At 54.6% G+C, this 21,431-nt stretch overlaps 1 protein-coding gene across 1 annotated transcript; it reads left to right on the top strand.

Moving 5' to 3' along the window:
• The first annotated feature begins 851 nt into the window (after window positions 1–851).
• On the top strand, window positions 852–13,281 carry LOC106896573 (chromosome unknown open reading frame, human C15orf59). Its single transcript, XM_014956667.1, has 2 exons — window positions 852–1,052; window positions 12,550–13,281. The coding sequence occupies exons 1-2, from the start codon at window positions 852–854 to the stop codon at window positions 13,252–13,254; spliced, it is 906 nt and encodes a 301-aa protein (XP_014812153.1). The 3' UTR covers window positions 13,255–13,281.
• Window positions 13,282–21,431: the final 8,150 nt, after the last annotated feature.

Below are 21,431 nucleotides of genomic sequence, written 5' to 3'. Positions count from 1 at the left end.
AAGGACTCACCAGGAAGAGCTTGGACTGGAGCCGAGGAGGGGTCTGGATCTGGAGGGTAAGTTCCTGAGCCACACGGGTGTCTGGGTGTCTGTCTGTCTGTCTGTCCATCCATCTGGCTCAGCGAGACCCTGCTGTGCCCGGGGGAGGGGGACAGGGGCAGGCTCTGTGCTGCCACCCCCCCACAACTGGGGGTGGTCCCTATGGGGGTCCCCGGGGGCTTGTCCTCAGGCTGGGGCTGAGATCAAGGCAAGGCAGGGGTGGGCATCTTCCCCCCCCCCTCCCCCTCAGCTTTCTTGCTCCAGCTTCCTCACATTGTCTGTCTGTCTGTCTCTCATTGCAGGAGGGGGGTCCCCAGGACACCCGCACCCAGCTGGGAGACCCCCACCCCCACCACCACCACCACCCAGCGTTGGAGCCGGCGACCCCGGAGCGAGGACCCGACGTGGGGAAGAGCATCACTCCCTGGGGACACCCAGCCCTGCATCCCCTTCCCCGCCATCGGGGAGCTGCTGGATTTAACTTCCTGGGACATCTTCCTCTTCCTCCTCCTCCTCCACCCCATGGCCACCCCACATCTCCCCACGGCCACCGGCTGAACCCCCCCCAGCCTCTGCAGCGTTCCCCCCGGCTCCGCATGGTGCACCCTCAGCCTCCTCCCAGCTCCGAAGAGGAGCCCCCCGACCTCGCAGGGAGGCGAGAGCGCGGCTGGGACTTTCTTGGAGGCAGGGGGACGTTAAGATGTTGAAAGGTCCCCGGCCGAGAGGGGCTGCGCGGACGCCAGGCCACCCGGCTAGAGGGGAGCAGGATGGACAGAGCCCTTGGGGCCGGGAACCCAGGCCGGTAGGGAAGGATGGACTCCCGGACCTGCCAGGACAGGCAGCCCAGTGACCACCCCAGCAGCAGCAGCAGCAGCAGCAGCAGCAGCAGCAATTGTAGCAGCGGCAAGAGTCATTGCCAACGGGAAAGGATCCGGAGCCGGATGAAAATGGTCATCGGGCAACTGGAAGGCATCTTGCAGGAGCTCAAGGAGGTGGCCAAGGAGCTCCGGGAGGTAGGAAAGACCCTGTATGTGTGTGTGTGTGGGGAGGGTGTTGTGGCATCCCTGTGTGGGTCATCCAAGCTGCTGGCCCCAAATGTGGGTATTTTGTCCCTGTCCCCTTCCCTGTCCCCTGCCCCCAGGGCCGGGCTGGGCACCCACAACCCGTCAGCCCTCAAAGAGGGACCTGGGGTGGCACAGCCCGGCCTGAAAAAATAGGGTTTTCAAAAAGAGGGAGGAGAAAAAAAAAATTAAATAGCTACAGTTGAAGCTATATTTTTTTGTAATTGTATATATATTTTTTGTAATTTTTTGTAATTTTTTTGTAAATCGCCCTTGACCTTGATGCCAGGGTTTGCTCGGGGTTAGGGGGTCTGGGCAAGGCTGTGGGTGCTGGTGGTGGCCCCCAGAAGTACCATCGTGGGGGGTCACACAGCAGGGCTGGGGGAGCCGGTGCCCTCGGCACCGTGCCACGGTCAGCTCTGCTCTGCTTTGGGCAGGGAGGGGGTTAGGGGGGTGTTTTCCAAGCCCCCTTTCAACCCAGGGAGGTGGATGGAGCCTCTGGCATTGCAGAGAGCATAAAAACATGGCATCGGCCCTGGGTGCAATGAAGAGGGGGGGTCCCTGGGCTGGGCAGGGGGCCAAAGTCTGTCCCAGAGGCTGGCTGTCAGGGTCTGTTGCTCCTGCAAAGAAAATATATAGAAATATATATATATACACACACATATTAAGCATGGCTGGAGTTTCCTCCCAGCGACAGAGTCGGTTTGGTGGGGAATTTAATATTTTTGTGGCTCGAGGGGGAGGGAGGGCCACACATTTCCAGGGGAAGGGGACATGGATGGGGTTGGTAATTTAGGACACCTCTGCAGGTGGCAGGGAAAAGTGTGGGGCAGCCCTGCCCACGGTGTGGCAGCTTGCTATGGGGCAAGCAGGCATTGGCATCCTCTTCGTGGCCTGAGCTGAGTGTGATGGGGTCAGATCCAGAGCTTTGTGAGATGTCTTCTTCTCCCAGGAAGGGCAGAAACTGGTGGAGGCTTTGCTGGAGCAGCCCCACATGGGTCAGGGACACTTGGGTGCCACCGAGAGAGCGCTGTTGCGGGTGGACCAACGTCATCCTCAGTGCAGACGTGGCTGTGGTCAGGGAGGTGACATCTTCCAGCCTGAAGCATCCTCTGGGATGCAGTGTCCTCCTTTGGGATGGCTCTGCTCGGTCGAGGAGATTTTAGGGAGGCTGTCCCTCAGGGAGGGGGATGCCACGTCCCACCACACTGCCCTGCTGGATCCCCACCAGGGCTCAACCTGGTCGTGGCATCCCTAGAGATTTTCCTTCCTCTTGTGGCTTTGCCAGTCCTTCCCCCAATGGAGAGCAAAAAGCAAACCCAGCCACCCAAACAAAAAGCTACCCTCCCCCCCAGTTCTCTCAGCGCCAACGGGGGAGCCCAAAACCCCTTCGACAAATCCCTGGTGGATTAAAAATAGTCGTAATAGTAACAATCAGGAGGCAGAGCTGTTTTCCATTTAGCCTGAGCTCACTTTGTGCTCCTCCAGGAGCTTAGAGAGGCCGTTAAAGCGAGGAGGACAGCAGTTCAGCCCCTTTCATTGAGCCCACCGATTTAAGGTCAGGTAGGACCACCAGGATCCCCACTGTGGGACCACCACAAGCATCCCTCCTGCCAAGGACGCAGAGGGATAAGGAGGGATGGGGTGACAACAAATTTCTGGCTGTTTCACCTGGGTTGTTCTTCCCACCAAGCCTTGGGTGGCTCCACAGGAACCCCATCCAGCTCTTGGAGCCAGAAGGACCTTGAGCATCCCTGCAGCATCTTTGGTTGGCTGCCCACATCCAGTTGTACCGGTGTGTCTCAGAACAGAGAGGGGACAGGGGTCCAAGGACACAGGGAAGGGTTAAAGGGCTCTCAGCATTCCCTAGGGATGTGTTTTGGGAAGCAGGCTCCAAAGAGGAGGAATAATGCTGGAGGGTGGAAGAGTTGAGCTGGGGGTAGCTGGTCCCTGAGCTTTAAGGAGCAGAGGGTGGCCCAAGGACACCCATCCTCTGGCCCTCACCCCAGGGAGACCCTGCTCTTCCACATCCCACGAGATGGCTTCTCCAGAGGGTGCTGGGAAGCACTGAGGCCTGGAAATGATTTTGCCATGGAGCTGGCACATCCCTAGACCCCAGTGACCTCCCAGACTGCATCCCATAGCTGCCCAGGAAGAGCTCCTCACACCATGGAGCAACACAACCAGGTCAGTGTAGAGATAGCCACAAGGTCCCCACCATGAGAGGGGTCCTAGACTTGAACCCTTCTCAACAGCTCCTACAACATCCCCGAATAAGTTTGCAGCAAGCAGTTGAATTTATACAAAAAAGCACAAAACTCAGTGCAAGAGCAGACTCTGGAGCTAAAACACACCTGTCCAACCAAGCTAAATCAGGCTCCAGCAACTCGGAGGTCTGACTTTCACCAAACCAAGGAGATGTTGGGCTTTAGAGGCTTTGGAAATTCCACCCCTTGTCTTCTGGGTTGCTCAGAGCAAGCTCAATAGGAGCAGGTTACACAGAACTGTCTTTCAAGCCCACCCAGAAAAGTACGTGGTAGACACCAGACTGGCAAATCGTAAGCTCTAGGATGTTGCTTGAAAGAGAAGATGATTTTAAGAAAAAAAAAAGTCCCTGTGGCTGTCTGCTTTGCATGTAGCGATGTTCTTCCTTGGCTGGAGGTGAGGACCAGGACATGGGGACAAGGCTGGGGACAGGCAGGGACCGATGGCCCCAGGCTTAAGTGGGGGTCCCAGGAGGGGCTGCTCAGGGTCATTAGAAGCCATCAGTGCCCACAGGGCCCTGGCACTTGGGATATTGGTGTGTTCTCCAATGGAACCACCACGGGGGCTTTGGAAATGTCCATCCCAGTGGCCATCTCCTCTGGTTGGGGCTTTGTCGGTGGGTTGGGGCGTGGAGCTGGATGTGCTCAGCGAGGGCAGTGATGGGCCCAATCCTGCTGCACCAGAGACACCTGCAGAGCCAGAAAACCTTTGCTGGAACCTGCTCCTTCCAGGTTCTCCTTGCAGGAGAATCTGGGTACCAGGACTTTGCAGGTCTGGAAGAAGCAGCCAGGTCATAACCACCTTGAGAGAAACAGCCCCCAAAGCCCCATCAAAACCCCTGTGTGGGCAAGAGGGCTCTCACCCAGGGATGATTCCTGCTCCGAAACCCCTCACCAGCTCCAGGTGCAGCCATCCTGGCTCACATAAGTCTTTTCTCCCAGGTTGTCCCTGCTTCAGCAGAGATTTTGAGTCCCAGGCTCAGCCAGGATTGTGGGATGCTCCAGGGGAAGGCTTCAATGGGGGACCCCAGGGCAGCCCCACTCCACTGGCCCATCCATGGGGATGCGATGTGGGACCAGACCCTGTGCTTCAGGCTCCATCCCCAGCTCCCGGGAGCAGATCCCACCTGAAGGCTGTCATTCCAGATGTCCATTTAATTCAGGATGCTGTTTTACCAGTTCCTCCTCTCCCGCTCTCCCTCCCTCCCTCTCTCCCTTTATGTGTATATAATTATTCCCCGGCGCTCCAAAGACAGGGCTGTATTATGTGCGGGGAAAATGATTATTAAAATCTTTGATTGAAATCACACACTGGAAGTAGAAATCAGGCAGGAGGCAGGCAGGGAAGGCGCTTCCGCCGCGCGTGTGCCATGCTGCCTGCCCTCCCACACACCTCCTGCCAGCCCTGGCCTTTTCCCCCCGCAGGAATAAGGGTGATGCTGGGGGGAAGGAGATGCCCCAGGTGGTCCCAGCCATCTCCATGGGGCCTTTTCCTCACAGGAATAAGGGTGATGCCAGGGGGAAGGAGATGCCCCAGGTGGTCCCAGCCATCTCCTTGGGGCCTTTTCTCCACAGGAATAAGGGTGATGCCGGGGGGAAGGAGATGCCCCAGGTGGTCCCAGCCATCTCCACGGGGCCTTTTCCTCACAGGAATAAGGGTGATGCTGGGGGGAAGGAGATGCCCCGGGAGGGCCCAGCCATCTCCACGGGGCCTTTTCCTCACAGGAATAAGGGTGATGCTGGGGGGAAGGAGATGCCCCAGGTGTTCCCAGCCATCTCCACCGCAAGGCTGAGCTCCTTGGGGCCTTTTCCTCCACAGGAATAAGGGTGATGCCGGGGGGAAGGAGATGCCCCAGGTGGTCCCAGCCATCTCCACCGCAAGGCTGAGCTCCTTGGGGCCTTTTCCCCTGCAGGAATAAGGGTGATGCCGAGGGGGAAGGAGATGCCCCAGGTGGTCCCAGCCATCTCCACTGCAAGGCTGAGCTCCTTGGGGCATCCCTTTGATTAGTGCTTGGGGTCAGAAACCATCCATGGGGTCCAGCCATCTCCACCGCAAGGCTGAGCTCCTTAGGGCATCCCTTTGGTTAGTGCTTGGGCTCGAAAACCATCCATGGGGTTCAGGAATAAGGGTGATGCTGGGGGGAAGGAGATGCCCCAGGTGGTCCCAGCCATCTCCACCGCAAGGCTGAACTCCTTGGGGCCTTTTCCCCCGCAGGAATAAGGGTGATGCTGGGGGGAAGGAGATGCCCCAGGTGATCCCAGCCATCTCCACGGGGCCTTTTCCTCACAGGAATAAGGGTGACGCCAGGGGGGAAGGAGATGCCCCAGGTGATCCCAGCCATCTCCACCGCAAGGCTGAGCTCCTTAGGGCATCCCTTTGGTTAGTGCTTGGGCTCGAAAACCATCCATGGGGTTTATTTAGAGGTGGGAAATCAAACCAAACATCTGTGCACATTTCCCCATGTGCAACCCCCCCTCCCAGAATCGCATCAGAAGGGTCTTATCAGCCTTGCACCCCCCTGACGTGGGAGCAGTGAGGTCCCACCACGCAGGGAAGGAGCACCAAGAGGTCCCCTCCGAGCCTTCGGGCAGGAGGATAATCCTCCCTGCAACCCCCTTATGATAATAAATACCTTAATAATGTTGTAATCAATAGGTGATTAGCTGGGAGCGCTTGGGAAAGTTCACGGCGAGAAGGCAGCTTATTATTCTAATAATAACATGTTTTAGAGACCTGCGCGATGATTTCAAACTATTTAGAGGCTGATGATCTCGCAAACGATCCCGAGGTGCGTGGCACGCTCATTTGTAAGCGTCAGGCCCGGGGAAGAGAGGCCCCTGCAACCCAGCTTCTCTCTGCGAGCTCCAATTAATCATTTATTCCTTATTAAATATTTACTCACCTTGCCCGCGCCGGGCAGCGGTTTGGGAGATGCAGGAAGGTCCCTGCTCTGGGGGCTCTTTTTCCCCCTCCATGGAAGGAGGAATTGATGTTCAAGGGGTCAGTGTCAAACACCTCCAGGATGATTTGATGTTTTGGGAATAAGGTTGGGGATTATTTTTTTTTTTTCCCCACAAGGGTCTTATCAGCCTTGCACCCCCCTGACGTGGGAGCAGTGAGGTCCCACCACGCAGGGAAGGAGCACCAAGAGGTCCCCTCCGAGCCTTCGGGCAGGAGGATAATCCTCCCTGCAACCCCCTTATGATAATAAATACCTTAATAATGTTGTAATCAATAGGTGATTAGCTGGGAGCGCTTGGGAAAGTTCACGGCGAGAAGGCAGCTTATTATTCTAATAATAACATGTTTTAGAGACCTGCGCGATGATTTCAAACTATTTAGAGGCTGATGATCTCGCAAACGATCCCGAGGTGCGTGGCACGCTCATTTGTAAGCGTCAGGCCCGGGGAAGAGAGGCCCCTGCAACCCAGCTTCTCTCTGCGAGCTCCAATTAATCATTTATTCCTTATTAAATATTTACTCACCTTGCCCGCGCCGGGCAGCGGTTTGGGAGATGCAGGAAGGTCCCTGCTCTGGGGGCTCTTTTTCCCCCTCCATGGAAGGAGGAATTGATGTTCAAGGGGTCAGTGTCAAACACCTCCAGGATGATTTGATGTTTTGGAAATAAGGTTGGGGATTATTATTTTTTTTTTCCCCCATGTGGTCCCATTGCACGTCCCCTCCGTGTGCCAGGGGGGTCAGGTCCAGCTGTGTAAGGTGGGAAGATGTTTTGGACCCCAAAACATGCTGCTGGAGGTGCGTGGTGGGGTGCTGGGGATGGGGACCCCACCAGCAGCCAAAGGACCATGGAGGGGGACCCCCAAAACCCCCTGCTCCTCTCCCAGCCCATCTGGGGCTGAGATGTTCTGCTCTTGGGTTGGGAGGAGAGTTGCACGTTGCAGGAGGGCAGCCGAGGGGACACACACACCCTGGTCCCCTCAGTATCGAAGGAAAGACACCCCACTTTGATCTCCCCACCCTGGACTCCCCCATCTTTGCCCAGCAGTACCCACCTTGAGCACCAACCCGCTTTGCCCATCCACTTCAAAGGCCGTGCCAGGGTGATGGGGCCATTAGACCACACCACTTTGATCCCAGCATCTTCCAGCTCCTTCCCCAGCCTGGGGAATATATGCATTGCTAATTACCAGCCAGGAAGCCTTTGAAGTCCCCTCTTGTCCCCCCCAGCCTCATCCCTCGCCTCTCTAGCACCTTCTCGAGCTTCCAGGGGGTTTAGCTCCTCGGTGGGAAGCAGCGTGGGCCAAAGGTGGAAGCTGGAGCCACCAAAGCCAGGAACCTCCGTGCTTGATTCGCAGCCAATAATCAAAAATCCCATTTAAAAAAAAAAAAAAACAGCAATGCTCCAGATGTTCAACATCTGCCTGAGCTTGGGAGGTAAACACCTGATTTGGGACACCCAGGCTTTTATCTGGAAAAGGTACTGGTCCGTGGGTGAGCGGAGCACCCAGCACTCCCAGTTGGGCTGAGCGGTGGGAGCTGGTTTTTGGGGGCACGGGTGAACTGGTTGGCATCCTTGCTCAGTGCTGGTCTCTCCAGGGTACCACTGGGACACGGGGCCATCCCTCTGTCATGCTCTCAGTTCATCCTCCATCTGCTCCAAGCTCATCACTTTGGGAGAGAGCTGAGGACTTCTTGGCCACCCAGCACCAGCTTTTAGGGCACTTGGAGGCCCCTTGGTGGCACCACGCACAGGGTCAAGGGGAATTATTTTTCCCCTCCCTGTTTTCCTGCTGCTGGGTACCCCTGGTTTGACCAGGGATGCTCTGCTGTCACCAAAAAGATGGCTTTTTGCAGCAAGGTGAAACCTAAAGGCGAGGGAGGATGGAGACAGGTCGTCACTCAGTCACCCCCATGGCACCTCCAGCATGACACCCCAACCCTCCTCACCTGCTTGTAGGGGGACAGAGCCACCCCGACTCACTGGGGGGATGAGAGCATCACCAGGATCTCACCCCAAACCACCCAACCCCAGCTCTGGAGCATCCATCCATCCTTCCCCGTTGCTCTCACCCCGGCTCCTTCTCCCAACAGCGGTGGCCTCAGCTAAAAATCTTTGACAACTTGCCTCAGGAAGGAGACAAGGGGGAAAAAAAAAAAGCCCAAATCCTACTTTACATTTAAATCCTCAGCGGGTACCAAGTGTCACATAGGTATTTAACACCCCACCACCACCACCCGTTTAAAATAGAAAGCTCTCTTAAAAATAGCCCCCATGAGCCACCGCTGATGTGACACTAATCCCTGCGTGCCATGGAGAGGACCAGGATGGGGACGTGCCTCCTCCTTTCACCCAGAGAGCCCAAATCACAGCAGGTCCCTTTAATGAGGGTGAGGAGGAGCAGGGAACCCATGGTGGCAGGGACCCAATTTAAAGCCCAGGGAGATGCTTACCCTGAACCCGGTGTTGTAATCATCGAGCCTTTATGAAAACAAGAGGTGATCTCATTTTAGCTGAGGGTTTCAGCAGAATCATTTGCTGCCTTATTAAAAAATAATAATAGCCAGGTGTTTCCCAGAGACAGATCTTTGCCTGCCCTTTTTCCTAATTCTTTCTTGTCACCGAGAAAGAAGAGGTCGCATCATCTTTTTTATTCTCTTTTCCTCAAGTTTCACCCTTTCTCCTCCAAAGAAAGGAAGGGGGAAAAAGGGGAGGAAAAAAAAAAAAAAGGATTCTTGTGATACATTGGGAACAGAAGCAATTGCTTTTTCTAATTTTAAGACTTTCTCGGGGCTGGTGGTGCGGGTGGTCCCAGCCTGTCCCCAGCACCCTTCAAAGCCAAAGCCTGAAGGACAGATGGGTCCTTACCTGCCCTCTCTGGAGGTCTTCCATGGGCAAGCAGGCAGGAAAATGAAGTTGGTGATGATGGGTGAGGAACTTAGGTAGAGCCCATGGCCTTCTGCTGCCTGGGATGAGTAGCACTCAGCTCACTGTCCCCAGCTCTACCCCTCTTTGGGGACTCAAAGTCCCTGCAGGTGACAGTGCCATGATGTAGGTCTAAGGTCCATCCCCGAGGCAGGACCAGGGATGGGCTTCAACATACCTCCAAAGGTCCATCCAAGCAGGGTTGGGAACAGCAGCACAGCTCAGGAGAGGACTTCTAGCTCCAGGGCTGAGCTTATATGGACTCCTGGGCCATGGGCAGGATCAGGTGGGGGTCCCAGGTGGGGCTGATTGAGGCCATTAAGGTGTATTAGTGCCCATCACCATGTGCTCAGGTCTGACAGTAGGAGCGCTCCTCTCATTTCCAACCCAAACTTCATCCAGGCTCCGCTGCACCCTTCTTTCCCTGGAAAGATGTTTTTATGGCATTTTTTATTGCCAACACGTCCAACATGCTCCCGGGCAGCAAACCCCAGCCCTGTGTTTTTTCCTGGTGACACCAGCCAGTCCCAGGGTCTCCTCTTTCCCGGGTCTCCTCCTTCCCAGGTCTCCCCAGCTGCTCTTCTCCACGTTTGCAACCTTCAGGAAACGCAGCCATCCAGCCCCATCACCCTCACCCCAACCACATCGGACCCCTGTGCCCCTTGGGGCTGTGCCCCCATGGAGATGACACTATTTTGTCCTCCAGGGATGCTTACCCAGGTTGTCCCCAGGTTGTCACGCAGCGTTTGGTGGCCCAAGAAATGGTCCTGGCTGCAGCCAGAGCCTGGAGATGTCCCACAGGGACCTGCAGCTGATCTAAAAGAGGGGGTGCTGGTTGCCCACAGCTGGATGGCCCCAACAAGCAACTGGGGAGGGGTTGGGCTCCTTTATCCTTGGTGCCATCTCCTCAGGAGCTTGGCAGAGCAGGAGAATTGCATGGGTAGGGCTGTCGAACAAGTGGAAATTTGGAGCTCACATATGAGAATTTTATTAAAATTAGGTCAGCAGAGTGTAACGGAGCCACTTCGGCTGCTGGCTGTGTAATCATCCCCTCAGGCTCCCCGTTTCAGATGCCCAGACATATTAAATTACCCTTAACTCTGCCCACGCGTCCTCATCCACCACGAGGGCTTTTGCGAGGAGCCTGCCCTGCTGAGCCGCGGTTTATGGTGCATTTCCAGTGATTTATGGTGTTGGCCCAAACCCCCGCGGGTTGGCATCTGGCAAAGGGATGCAGAGGCCAAAGGCAACCTGGCACCTCGACAGCAGCTTTGGGGGGCCCACCCTTGGCCACCCAACACCTGGATGGGATGGGGTGCCTGAGCCCAAGGACTCAGTTTCCTCCAACAAAAGCGCTTGAAAAAAATGGAGTTATGGAATAACAACAGCATAAAAATGATGGAGAGATGTGCCGTAATTATTCTTGGTGGACGAGGAGGTCCAACACCTCTTGAACCGTGGCACCAGTGGAGATAAGGCAGGGCTTTTGGGTGGTGGGAGAATGAAACAAAACTCGTCTGGCAAGATATTACCCATGCATTTGTCTTCCCTCCCTTATTTGGGGAAATTTGTGGCTGATTTCCACCAAGAAAGGATGCGCGAAAGGGCAGGGAAAGGAAAAAGATGGGGAGGGAAAGGTAATAATGAAAAATAAAGAGGAAAAAAAAACCACCACCAAAATATTTATGCATGAAGAAACCACCTGGAAAAAGCTAAGCACAGGGTGGTTTTTTTTTCACACCCAAACGCTCTGTTTGTGGGATGAGGGTGTCAGGGCACACTGATGCCCAAAAAAGTCCCTGATGGGGTGGGGGGGAAGAACAAAATGCATCAACTGGGTGCACAAATGGGTATAGGGGGTGTCGAGGGGTTCCCCCCAGCTTCCCCCCAGTCCCCCCCGTCTGCCGCTGCCCACCTCCTCCTTGGCAGTGCTGGGACCAGCCAGGCCCTCTGCCAGCTCCCCCCCCGAAGATGGGGAAGGGGGGGGAGGCGAGCTGGCAACCCTGCCAAAAATACACACTTCCAACTGCTGCCGAGCTGAATTTTCACGTTGTGCTCTGCCTCCCACACAAAATAAAGCCACACGTTGCTCCCCTCTTTCCCCTGCCTCCCCCCGCACACATATATATACAAGCAGAAGCACCAGCCACGTGATGCTCCTGGAGGACACAGAGATGACTCCGGCTGGATGCCAGGGCAGGGGGTGCTTGGGTTGGATCGGGGAGCTCTGGGCAGGATTAGGGCCGTGTTTGGTGCTGGGCAGCCCGTGAGCTGGATGGGATTAAGGACTTGAAGGTGGGAGACGAGCCTCTTGCATCCAAACCCTCAGCAAGGTCATTCGATGGAGACCACATTCCATGCAAGTTGAAGAAAGAGGGAAGTCCTTCCTCCTTTCCTTCCCCTTCCAGCCCTGCCCATGGCTGCCAGGACACCAGCCTGGGACATTATATCGATTATTTTCCATTATTTAAGGGCTTGTTTTATTCATGCCCCATATGAAGTCCATCCCCTGTGGCGTGGCAGGGCCACAACCTTGTCCCCAAGCCACCACAGGTCTTGATATACTCAACACCTTGCAGAAGACGTAGGACTGGGGATCAAGCTCACCAGCATCCCAGCCAGGGCAGGGGGTGACAGTGCTGTCCCCGCAGCCCCCCACCTTCCTGTGTAGCTTGTCCCACAATGTTGGGACGTTTTCTACCCCCTGCCTCAGTTTCCCCACTCACAGAGGCACCTTTTCCAGAGGGCGGTCATTGGTGGCTCCCCATGGTGAAGTGTGGGGGACCAAGGGACACAGTGTGCATGGGGATTTGGGGTGACACTCATGGTCCCAGGGGACATGGTAGACCCCAGAACCATCCTGAGAAGGGCCCATCCTGCCACACTGAGCACCCAAGGCACCCAGCTTCTCTTCTCCACATTTGCAACCTGCAGAAAACGCAGCCATCCAGCCCCATCACCCTCACCCCAACCACATCGGACCCCTGTGCCCCTTGGGGCTGTGCCCCCATGGAGGTGACACTATTTTGTCCTCCAGAGATGCTTACCCAGGTTGTAAGCACCCAAGGCTTCACCACCTCTTGGAACCCATGGGTGCTGTGCCACCAGGTGGGCCTTGGCACCTATCAAGGGGCTTCTGGAGCAACTCCACTTGAGCGGAGACCTCCCAGCTCATCACACCAGTAGTGCCGGGGGAAAACGGCAGAGATTTAGGGGTGTGGTGTTATTGAGGAGCACAAAAACGGGAGGGTCCCATCCAACAGCTCCTCTCCACCCATCCATCCGTCCGTCTGTCCGCAGGTGGTGAGCCAGATCGACCGCCTGACGTCCGACTTCGAGTTCGAGCTGGAGCCGGATGACTGGACCACGGCGACGGCCAGCAGCACCTCCAGCAGCGAGAAAGGGGGGGGCACCTTCGAGCTGGGACCCCTCGATTTCGCCGCCTCCGACATCCTCTCCGACAGCTGGGAATTCTGCTCCTTCCTGGATGCTTCCACCCCCTCCGACCCGGGCGACGGTCCCGAGCAACCCCGGCCTCAACCGCAACCCCCGCTGCCTCGCCAGCCCGATTACCGGCTGATGAATGGGGGGATCCCCATCACCAACGGTCCCCGGGGTGGTGGGACCCCGGATTCATCCAGCGAGGAAGCCTTCGGCACCACAACCGGCCAGAAGATCCCTCACCACCGACCGGCCGGCACGAGGGAACGGGTCCGTTTCAGCGACAAGGTGCTTTACCACGCTCTCTGCTGCGACGACGACCGGGACGGTGACAGCACGGCCTCCCCGGGGGACAATGGCCCCGAGGAACCCGGCCGTAAGGTGCTGGCGGGGCCACCTTCCAAGCATCCTTCCACCGGTGGTGGTGGTGGTGGTGGTGGTGGTGGTGGACCCCCGGGGCGGCGGCTGACGAGGAACAGCAGCACGCAGACCGTGGCCGACAAAAGCACCCAGACGGTGCTGCCTTATATCCCGGCCAAGCAGAAAATTAAAAATAAAAACTGACGCCAGCTCCGCCGCACGGATTCGGGGGAGGGGGGTTGTGGATGGTGGGGGGGTGGGAGAGGGGGAATTCCTGGGGAGGGACAGAAAAATATATATATATATATATATAAATATATATTTAAATAAATCAATACTACTAATAAAATCGACATGAAAAGGTGGCAAAGAAGACAAATGTCCCAACTACCTACCCGTCATTTTCGAGGCTCAGGGAATTTTAAACTGGTTTTGGTTGGGGTTTTTTTTGTTGGTTTTTTTGTTGGTTTTTTTTTTGGTTTTTTGTGGACAGAATCTTCAGATCAATAAACCGTCCATCCTGGAGAAAGAATAACAATAACATATATATATTATATGTATATATGTACCAAGAGAGGGAAGTCTATGCGGAGGGGAGAGCCAGGGTATCTGAGGTCGTGGCTGGGGGATGGATGGGGATGTGGCTGGGCTAGTAGGGGGGAGAGAAGATCCCTCCTTGGGACATTTTATCCCTTTTTGGCTTCAGAAGAGCCAGTGTGATCTACTTGGTCACAGCTGATGTGTGAAAAGAGCAGGGATGTCACCAGGGATGTCACCCCCACCAAGGTGGCACATGGCTCAAGAGGGGCTTGCAGAGAGGAAAACCACACCAAAGACGAGGAGCCAGGGTGGAGGACACCCCCCTTCAGATTCACATCCTTGATATCAGGTCCAGGGGAAATATTACCGACCTCCAGGTCTTGTAACCACCTTGAAATAACATGGGAAATGTCTCCAGCTTTCCTTGAGGTACCCGCTTCTCATTTCGCATTTCAAAAGCCGCAGCCCCGAGGTAGGGGAAGAAAAAGCTGGATTTGCTCTAAAAACTGAAGGAATCTGGACCTCCAAATCCACCCCTGGCATTTTTTTCAGCCTCCAGGCTTTGCCGAAGCCTTCAGCATCCAAAGGGGTCGGTGCAGCACCTGGTCCTGGAGAAAAAAAACACCCCGTGTCCTCCCCACCGGCTCTTCTTCCCGCAGAGCTACATTTGTACCACCAGCCCTCCAGCATCCCCGGCACGACGGTGTTTTTTCCAAGTCTGGCAGCAAAAAAACCCTCCACCTTGCCTCCTTATCTTTAATCCAGGTCAGAGATGCTCCATTTCAAGCCTTTTCCCGGTGCCATCCCGATTTTTGTTCTGGACCTGGGTACCTCAGGGCCACCCAACGTCGCTACCAAGGGCAAGGGATGCTCACATGAAACGTCCATCAAAGAGGAAGCAGGGGTGATCAAAACACACCGGATTCAACCCAAATCATGGCAGGAGAAAAGCCTTTCACCCAAATTATGTTGAATTCTTCTTTTGATTTGTTTTGTTTTGTTTTTTAGTTTTTAGGACGCAGTGGATATGGCATTCCTTGGGGATCAGCATCCCTTCCCACCATGTGCAGAGCCTGGGAGGGTTTGGTGCCTCCCATCCAGGGGGCATCTATCCTGGTCCCCACTGGGACATCCCACCCCCGGGCAAAGCTGGGAAAGGGAAGAGCCCCAGAGATGGGACCATGGGGGGAAGATGATGCTGATGATGCTGACGCATCCTCTTCCTCTTCATCTCTCCCTACCCTCGGGGCTGGGACCCCAAGGGGAGCCTTAACCCCTTGTTTTTCACAACTAGGGCCACCGAGGGATGGAAATGTCCCCATCCCATATCCTGGAGACGAGACAGCAGGGCTCACCCAGCACCAGCATAGGAAGACGTGGGATGGGACAACTCCTCTCCGGTCCCTCCATTACTCCGCGTGTCAACAACTGGTTACTTATTTATTTTTATGAGCTTTTTACAGCCTGGCCCCGTTGTAAAGGCATGATTAATAGATGTAGCTTTGTTCTTTAATAACTCCTCCTGAAGGATGCCAGGAAGAGCACGAGGGAAAAATTCAGAGCAGCCAGAGCCGCAGAAGGAGATGTTTTTGGACTGCTCTGGATTTAGGGGGGGGTGGGAGAGGGAATGGCCTCACCTGCAGCCCCATAAAGAGCTGCACAAGCAACCAGAGGGGAAACTGAGGCACGGGCTCAGAGGATGCAAAAGCTCCAGCTCCCGGGCAGCTCAGGGCAAAGCTGCTCACCTTGGGGCTGGGGATTTAAAGCCAATTGCTGCAGCCGGGGCCATACGGCCAAGGGTAATAGCTTCTTCCCCCTACATTTCTATTAAGAATGAATTTACAGCCGTGTGAGCTTTATTTCGTGCTCCCCCATAAATCCAGGCGACGGCGGCGGTAAGCGCTGCGTTAACCTTTCGTGCCCACGGATGGAAAAAGCGCCATAAAACAGGGGTTAAACAGAAAGGAGGGTAATTCCTCCGCTCCCCGTGGGTTAAGGGGTGATAAAAGCCAGCGCTGATCTACGGGGGATGGCCCTGCTGCTCCTCTGCACACCCAGAGGGGTTTTTGCTCTTCTTATTTAGCAGGAAAACCTGCTGGGTTGGGGGGATTTTTTTTTTTTAGGGTAAAATTCAAGAGGATGGGAATAATGGTTAACACAAACTGTTCAGACTAGTAAAAATGGCTTTGTTACACCGGCAACGAAGTTATTGATGATGTTATTAATGGCACCACCCACCTAGTTATTAATGGTGAATTAATGGGCTTTGCTCTTGCAGGGACAAGATCCAGCTCATCGGAGTTATCACCCATGGCCCCGGGGAGGGTGATGTGGGACGGAGCTGGGCTGGGAAAACACCTTGTCTTTGTCTTGATGCTATATATTAAGAACTTAATGAGCCTTTTCCCCCACAGCATCCCAGCAATGTCCCTGTCCTCCAGCCCCAGCCCCTCTCTGGACCCCAAAACCTGGTCAAGAACACCCGAAACAGCAACACGACAGCCACCAGAGCCGGCAAAGGAAGGGGCAAAGGGCTCCTGTTTCCTCCAAGAAGCAATAAAGAAACCATCAGCAAATAAAACGAGGACATGGACTGGCTGGTGACCCAGAATGGTGGGTACCTCTGCCATGCATCCCGCTGGTTTTTGGCCGGGAAGGATGCTCGGCGGCTGCTCCAGCCGGAGCCAGGGTTTGATGGGGTTTAAAGCAGAATTTCAGCTTCACATTTGAATCCTCCCGGCTCTGACCCTCCCCACGGCTCCTGTTGGAGCTGACCTGAATTACAAGAGGCTCTGCTGGGCTTTGTGTTTTGAAGAAAGTCCTCCGAGCTCACCCAATCCCTCCGGGTCACGAAATCCGGCTGGAAAGTTACACACACACCCCCCCTGGAATAAGCCGTCTCGCTACATCTCACTTCAGCAAGGGCTGAAAATAGCCCCCGACTGCCTGGAGACTTCACTTCTGAGCTCGCTGACATGAAAGGCAGCCATCAAAGTGGGTAACAGGATATTTTCCAGCCTAAGGAAGAACTCCAGCTACAGTTTGGGCTTCAGGAAGGCCAGTTCTGCAGGAAACGAGAGCCCGGACTGCACCCATGGGTCCTTGTGCGCATCCCGACCACCCCAGGAAGCCAAAATCTGGGTGATCCTCGTGCATAGATGCAGCTTTTTCTGCTCAAATCTATTACCATCTGCTCTCAGGGGACTGCAGCAACCTCTCCCCCCACCAGCAGAGATGGGCTTTATGTAGCCCTGGCTCAGACCAGGCTACAACCAGCCCCCAGCCACAGCTGGTAAAAGCATCCCTAGATTTTTAGCCACCCCCCCAGCACCGCTCAGGGCTGGTCGCTGGCTGCGGCTGGAAGACAAATGCTTTGTTTTCCAAGGGAGAGGCTATGCCTCCTGCCTCTGCTAATGTACAGCATCTTGTCTTATTTGTTCCTCGCTGTTCCACAGCTGAATTACTGCAAGTGATGTACCGGCGCTTCGTACCAATGATGCTTCTTTATCGCTGCAAGAGGAGCCCTCCTTCAGCCTCGCCGCCAGGCTCTCACAACTTCAATCCATCTTGTGCCCTGCCAGGGGGGCCGCCAAGGCTCTTCCCTCCTCATCCTCACCCCTCCGGATAGAGTGCTCTGCTCCATGGGGAGAAAAGGAGCATCCCCTTAAAAAGATGCAGCTCAGCTGCATCTTCCCAGCTTGATTTCGCCCTGTGGTGCAGCGAGCCGGGGGTCGCATCCTCCCCAGCTCCACTTATCTCCAGCCTCAGGGCCAGATAACTCTCTGACAGAGCTTATCTCCTGGCAAGAAGAGGCTGCAGGGGGAGGAGGCGAGGAGCCCTGCACCCAGCAGAGTGTGCCCAGGCCGCTCACGGCACCCCAAAGGTGTCCCCATCCCCAGGGCAAACCCAGCCCTCTCTCCCTGGGGAGCTGCCGCAGCATCCTGCATCCCTTCGCCTCCTCATCCCAGCTCGGGGCATCCCCCTCGGAGGAGAAAGGTGGGTTGAGGGAGACCCCCAAACCACACGTCAGGGCTCTCAGTGACTCAGCGCTGGGTTATGGAGTCAGCCCGATGCAATTTGGCACTACAGCCCCAAAAAGAGCACCTCCCCTGCTCACGCTCCTCTCCAGGCTCTGCCAGCCGAGCCCTCCTGGCAGCCACGGGATGGAGATGTATAAGCTGAGCCTGGCCAGACATGGGCCTGAAACAGGTACTCATGGCCATGGCATGCTAATTAATCCTCGTTTGTGCCTGGCACTTGCCAGCCTGTAATTTCACAGCTTGCTGGAAGCCTCGGTACCGCAGGACAGCTAACAGTCACACTGTGGCCAAGGACAGCTTCCTCCTGCTCATGGATGGAGTGGTGGGCTCCAACCTTCTCCAGGGCTGATAACCCAACGATGGAGTAATGTTGGCTGGACACCAGAAGAAAACCTTCTGCTCTGCCAGGAGAGGGAAAGAGAGGGTTGGGGAGCCTGGATGGATACCCAGTGATGGGGTAGGAGACATCATCCCACCCCAGCAAGGAGGAGTGAGGGGGAAACCAATGTCAATGGGGAACCCAGAGCATCAGGCAAGGTGAAGCAGGTCCAAGGCAAGGTGGGAATAAGTTTGTAGTCAATGGGTGTGACTGGAGAGCAGCATCCCTGCAGCACAACTCAAACAGGGACCCATAATCCCAGTCTGAGCTTAAATGGGCTCCTGGGACCACAGGCAGGATACAGATGGTGGTCCCAGGTGGAGCTGCCCAGGCCATTTGATGCCCCCAAGGCCATGGGAGGCCAGACTCAGGGTGAGGGTCTCTCCCTGACATGCTGAGATGAGCTGGCAGCTCCACCACCACCTCCAGCCCAGCAAAGCCTGCTTCTCCAGTGGCCACCACTCCTGGAGCTCAACCTTGAGGTACCTGGATATGGCCTTTGCGATGCCGATGGGAAACGTATATTTATTTATCACGTTACTTCGCCTTATAAAATGCATTTTGCTGGGTGATGGCTGGGTGCTCTCCCACCACTGGGTGGCAGTGGGCACACACACACGTACACACACGCACACGCGTGTCCCACGCAGGGGCTGCCTCCATCCCTGCCTCCCCTTCCGTGACCTGTGTCAGCCGCTGATGGTGGCCCCATGTCACATCACCTCCGTGGGTGAACGTTGTCTTCAACCCATGCTTCATCCCTACTGGGGACATGGGGACCAGCCTGGCCACATCCTGCTCTCAGAAGGAGAGCATCTACCCAAAAATGCAGCCCAAAAGTTCAAATTTGAGACCTAAAGTGCTTCTTACCTCCATATTCTGGAGGTGGGCAGCAATCTGGGTCTTGCCTTGAGCTTGGGACAAGGGGTGCTTGGCTGGAGAACCCCTCTGTTTGCAGGGCAGCAACCCCCAGAAGACCCCCAGCTCCCCCCGGAGCTGTCAGGGTCCAGCTGAGCCTGCCAAAACACAGCCTCACCAGAGGAGCCCTGGAGGTACTTGTAAGACAAGGGATGACATGCTTGATGGGACTTCTTAATTAGATCTCGCTAAACCAAAATGTACCGGGGCTCCCCTGGCAGAACAACGTCAGACAAAGCATTAATCACGCTCCAAATAAATAATTAAAACGTCCAGGCTCTTAGAAGGGGGAAAAAAAAAAAAAAAGAAAAAAAATCAAAGGTATCAGCACCAGCCCATAATAAGGAGCACTGCCACAGGGTCTGGTGGTGCCCTATCCTTGGAGGGGAGCAGAACTGTGTCCCTAGGGTCACTTGAGGCAGGCAGGACCCGAAATGTTCATCGAAATATGTGTCCAAAGTCAGGATGAGGTTTAGGACCTTGTAACCTCGTCCTTGGAGTCATGGGATTACATCCCCGTCTCAGCCTTACGTTAAAACGTGTCTTTTCACAACTGGCACCTGGGGACTGAAATGAGGGATTAAAAAATATATTATTTCCCCATTGGATGGCTTGTGTTGTGGCCTGGGACATCATCCATGGACACCTTCGGGACATCATCCACAGTCACCTCTAGGACATCGTCCATGGCTCACCTTTGGGACACCATCCATGGTCACCTCTAGGGCACCATCCATGGACACCTTTGGGATGCTGGGGGTTCCCAGCAGATCCCCAGATCTTGGGCTGGGGCAGATGCCTGACACAGCATGGGAAAATCTCTTCACCCAGCACCTAGAAAACACTTTGGGGAGAAAACAACAGAAAAAGGCTTGGGAAAAGGAAGCTCTCCCTCCCCATCTCCTCTCAGGCGGAGCAGAGATGATTACTCAGAGTAAGCAACTCAGAGCTTAAATTATGCATGGAGACATTTGCATCCAGGAACATGATTGAGACAGAGCTGGTCCTCTACCCCCTGCCCCGGCTCCCCAGGCAGGATGGTGGGAAGGCTCCTTGGGACCATGCAATCCCCATCCCACCAGCAACCTTGGCCAAAGCCTCTGGTGCAAGTTTATGGGGGGGAAGAAGGGGGAAAAAAAGAAGCATAAGGGGCTGCAGGGTGTTGGTTTGCCCTGCGTGGCCATCAAAGCCACTTGGGTAGATGCCTCCAGAAACAAACATCACCTCTGCCCTGCTGTCTTCTTCCTACAATGCATTTATTAAAGAGCAAGCTACATTTATTAAAAAACAAATCTATGGCTGTGGTGGGATGGGGTTGCTCCCCTGATGAGCTGACAGTTGACGATTAGTTTAATACAATGACCGTATTTTTCAGCTTCTGCTTTGAACCCTGTCAGGCTGAGGTGCTGCAGGACAACGAGGTGTTCACTGTCAAGGATGGAGCAACCCCGTAGCCCTTGGACGTGGCCACCAAGAGATGATGCTGCTCACCCAGAAGATGATGGGCAGCTAGGAAGACTCTCTGGTGAGCAGCATCCCAGACCTTCCTCCTCCTCCCAGCCCTTCCCCAGCAGCATAACCTGGGTACAAGGCTCACTGGGGATGAAGAACTCCACCAAAGACCACTTTATTGCATTAATATTTGCTGGTAATGAAGCTAGCTAGCACTTAGAGCTCCAATCAAATTAGGAAAGCTATAATGAACAAGAAGTGGTGCATTAATTCATTAGCAGGGAATTACGCTAAATTATCTCAGCAAATACAGCAACACTTTAATTTACTGGCGGTGTTTTCAAATGGCTTTTGCTCCTTTGTCTCCATTTACATCACGGCACACTTTTTTCTGGCAGCAAAAAACCACAAGAAGCGAATTAACTCCAGCTCCTTGGGGAGATGCTTTTGTCTCTCAGACGGGGGAGAAATTCCCAGAAGAGATACCAGAAGTTTTCCTTTTCAGCTCCTCCTCCAGGTCTAGCCAGGAGAAAATGGATATTATTTACAACAAACAACTGAAGTGCTCAGGAAACATCTTTGCAAAGGTCACTGCTGGTAGAAGTTCCACCAGCAGCATCCCAAGGCTTAGAATAATGCTCTGCTTTGCTGATCACCACAGAAAGGAGAAAAGGAGGGGAAAAAAAAAAGGTGTATCAATTTCCTTGCACGTATGCAGCCAGGGCATTAATAATGTACATCTTGGGGAAATTACCTGATACTCAGCTGCCAGTTTGTACATGCTTAATGCATAAAGTCAGGCATGAAAAATGCAATGTCCTCTTTAATATCCACAGACCTGTGTGGCTGAGAAAGGACACAACTCGTGTCACATCCTCAGCCTGACACGACTCAAGAAATAGACCCCTGGGCCCTTCTCATCCAGGCTCATCCCACTTAGGCTGGTCCCTGCCTGCAAGAGCCAGCCCCACGTAACATCAATGATGGAAAAGCTCCTCTTGTAGGTCCCCTCTCCCTACACCTCTTAGCTTTAAAAAAGAAAAAAAATAGAA

This window comes from Calidris pugnax, unplaced genomic scaffold (genome assembly GCF_001431845.1).
Source record: "Calidris pugnax isolate Ruff unplaced genomic scaffold, ASM143184v1 scaffold265, whole genome shotgun sequence".
NCBI lineage: Eukaryota > Metazoa > Chordata > Aves > Charadriiformes > Scolopacidae > Calidris > Calidris pugnax.
The sequence above is the reverse complement of the archived record's forward strand: the minus strand, read 5'-3'. Positions and strand labels throughout refer to the sequence as shown.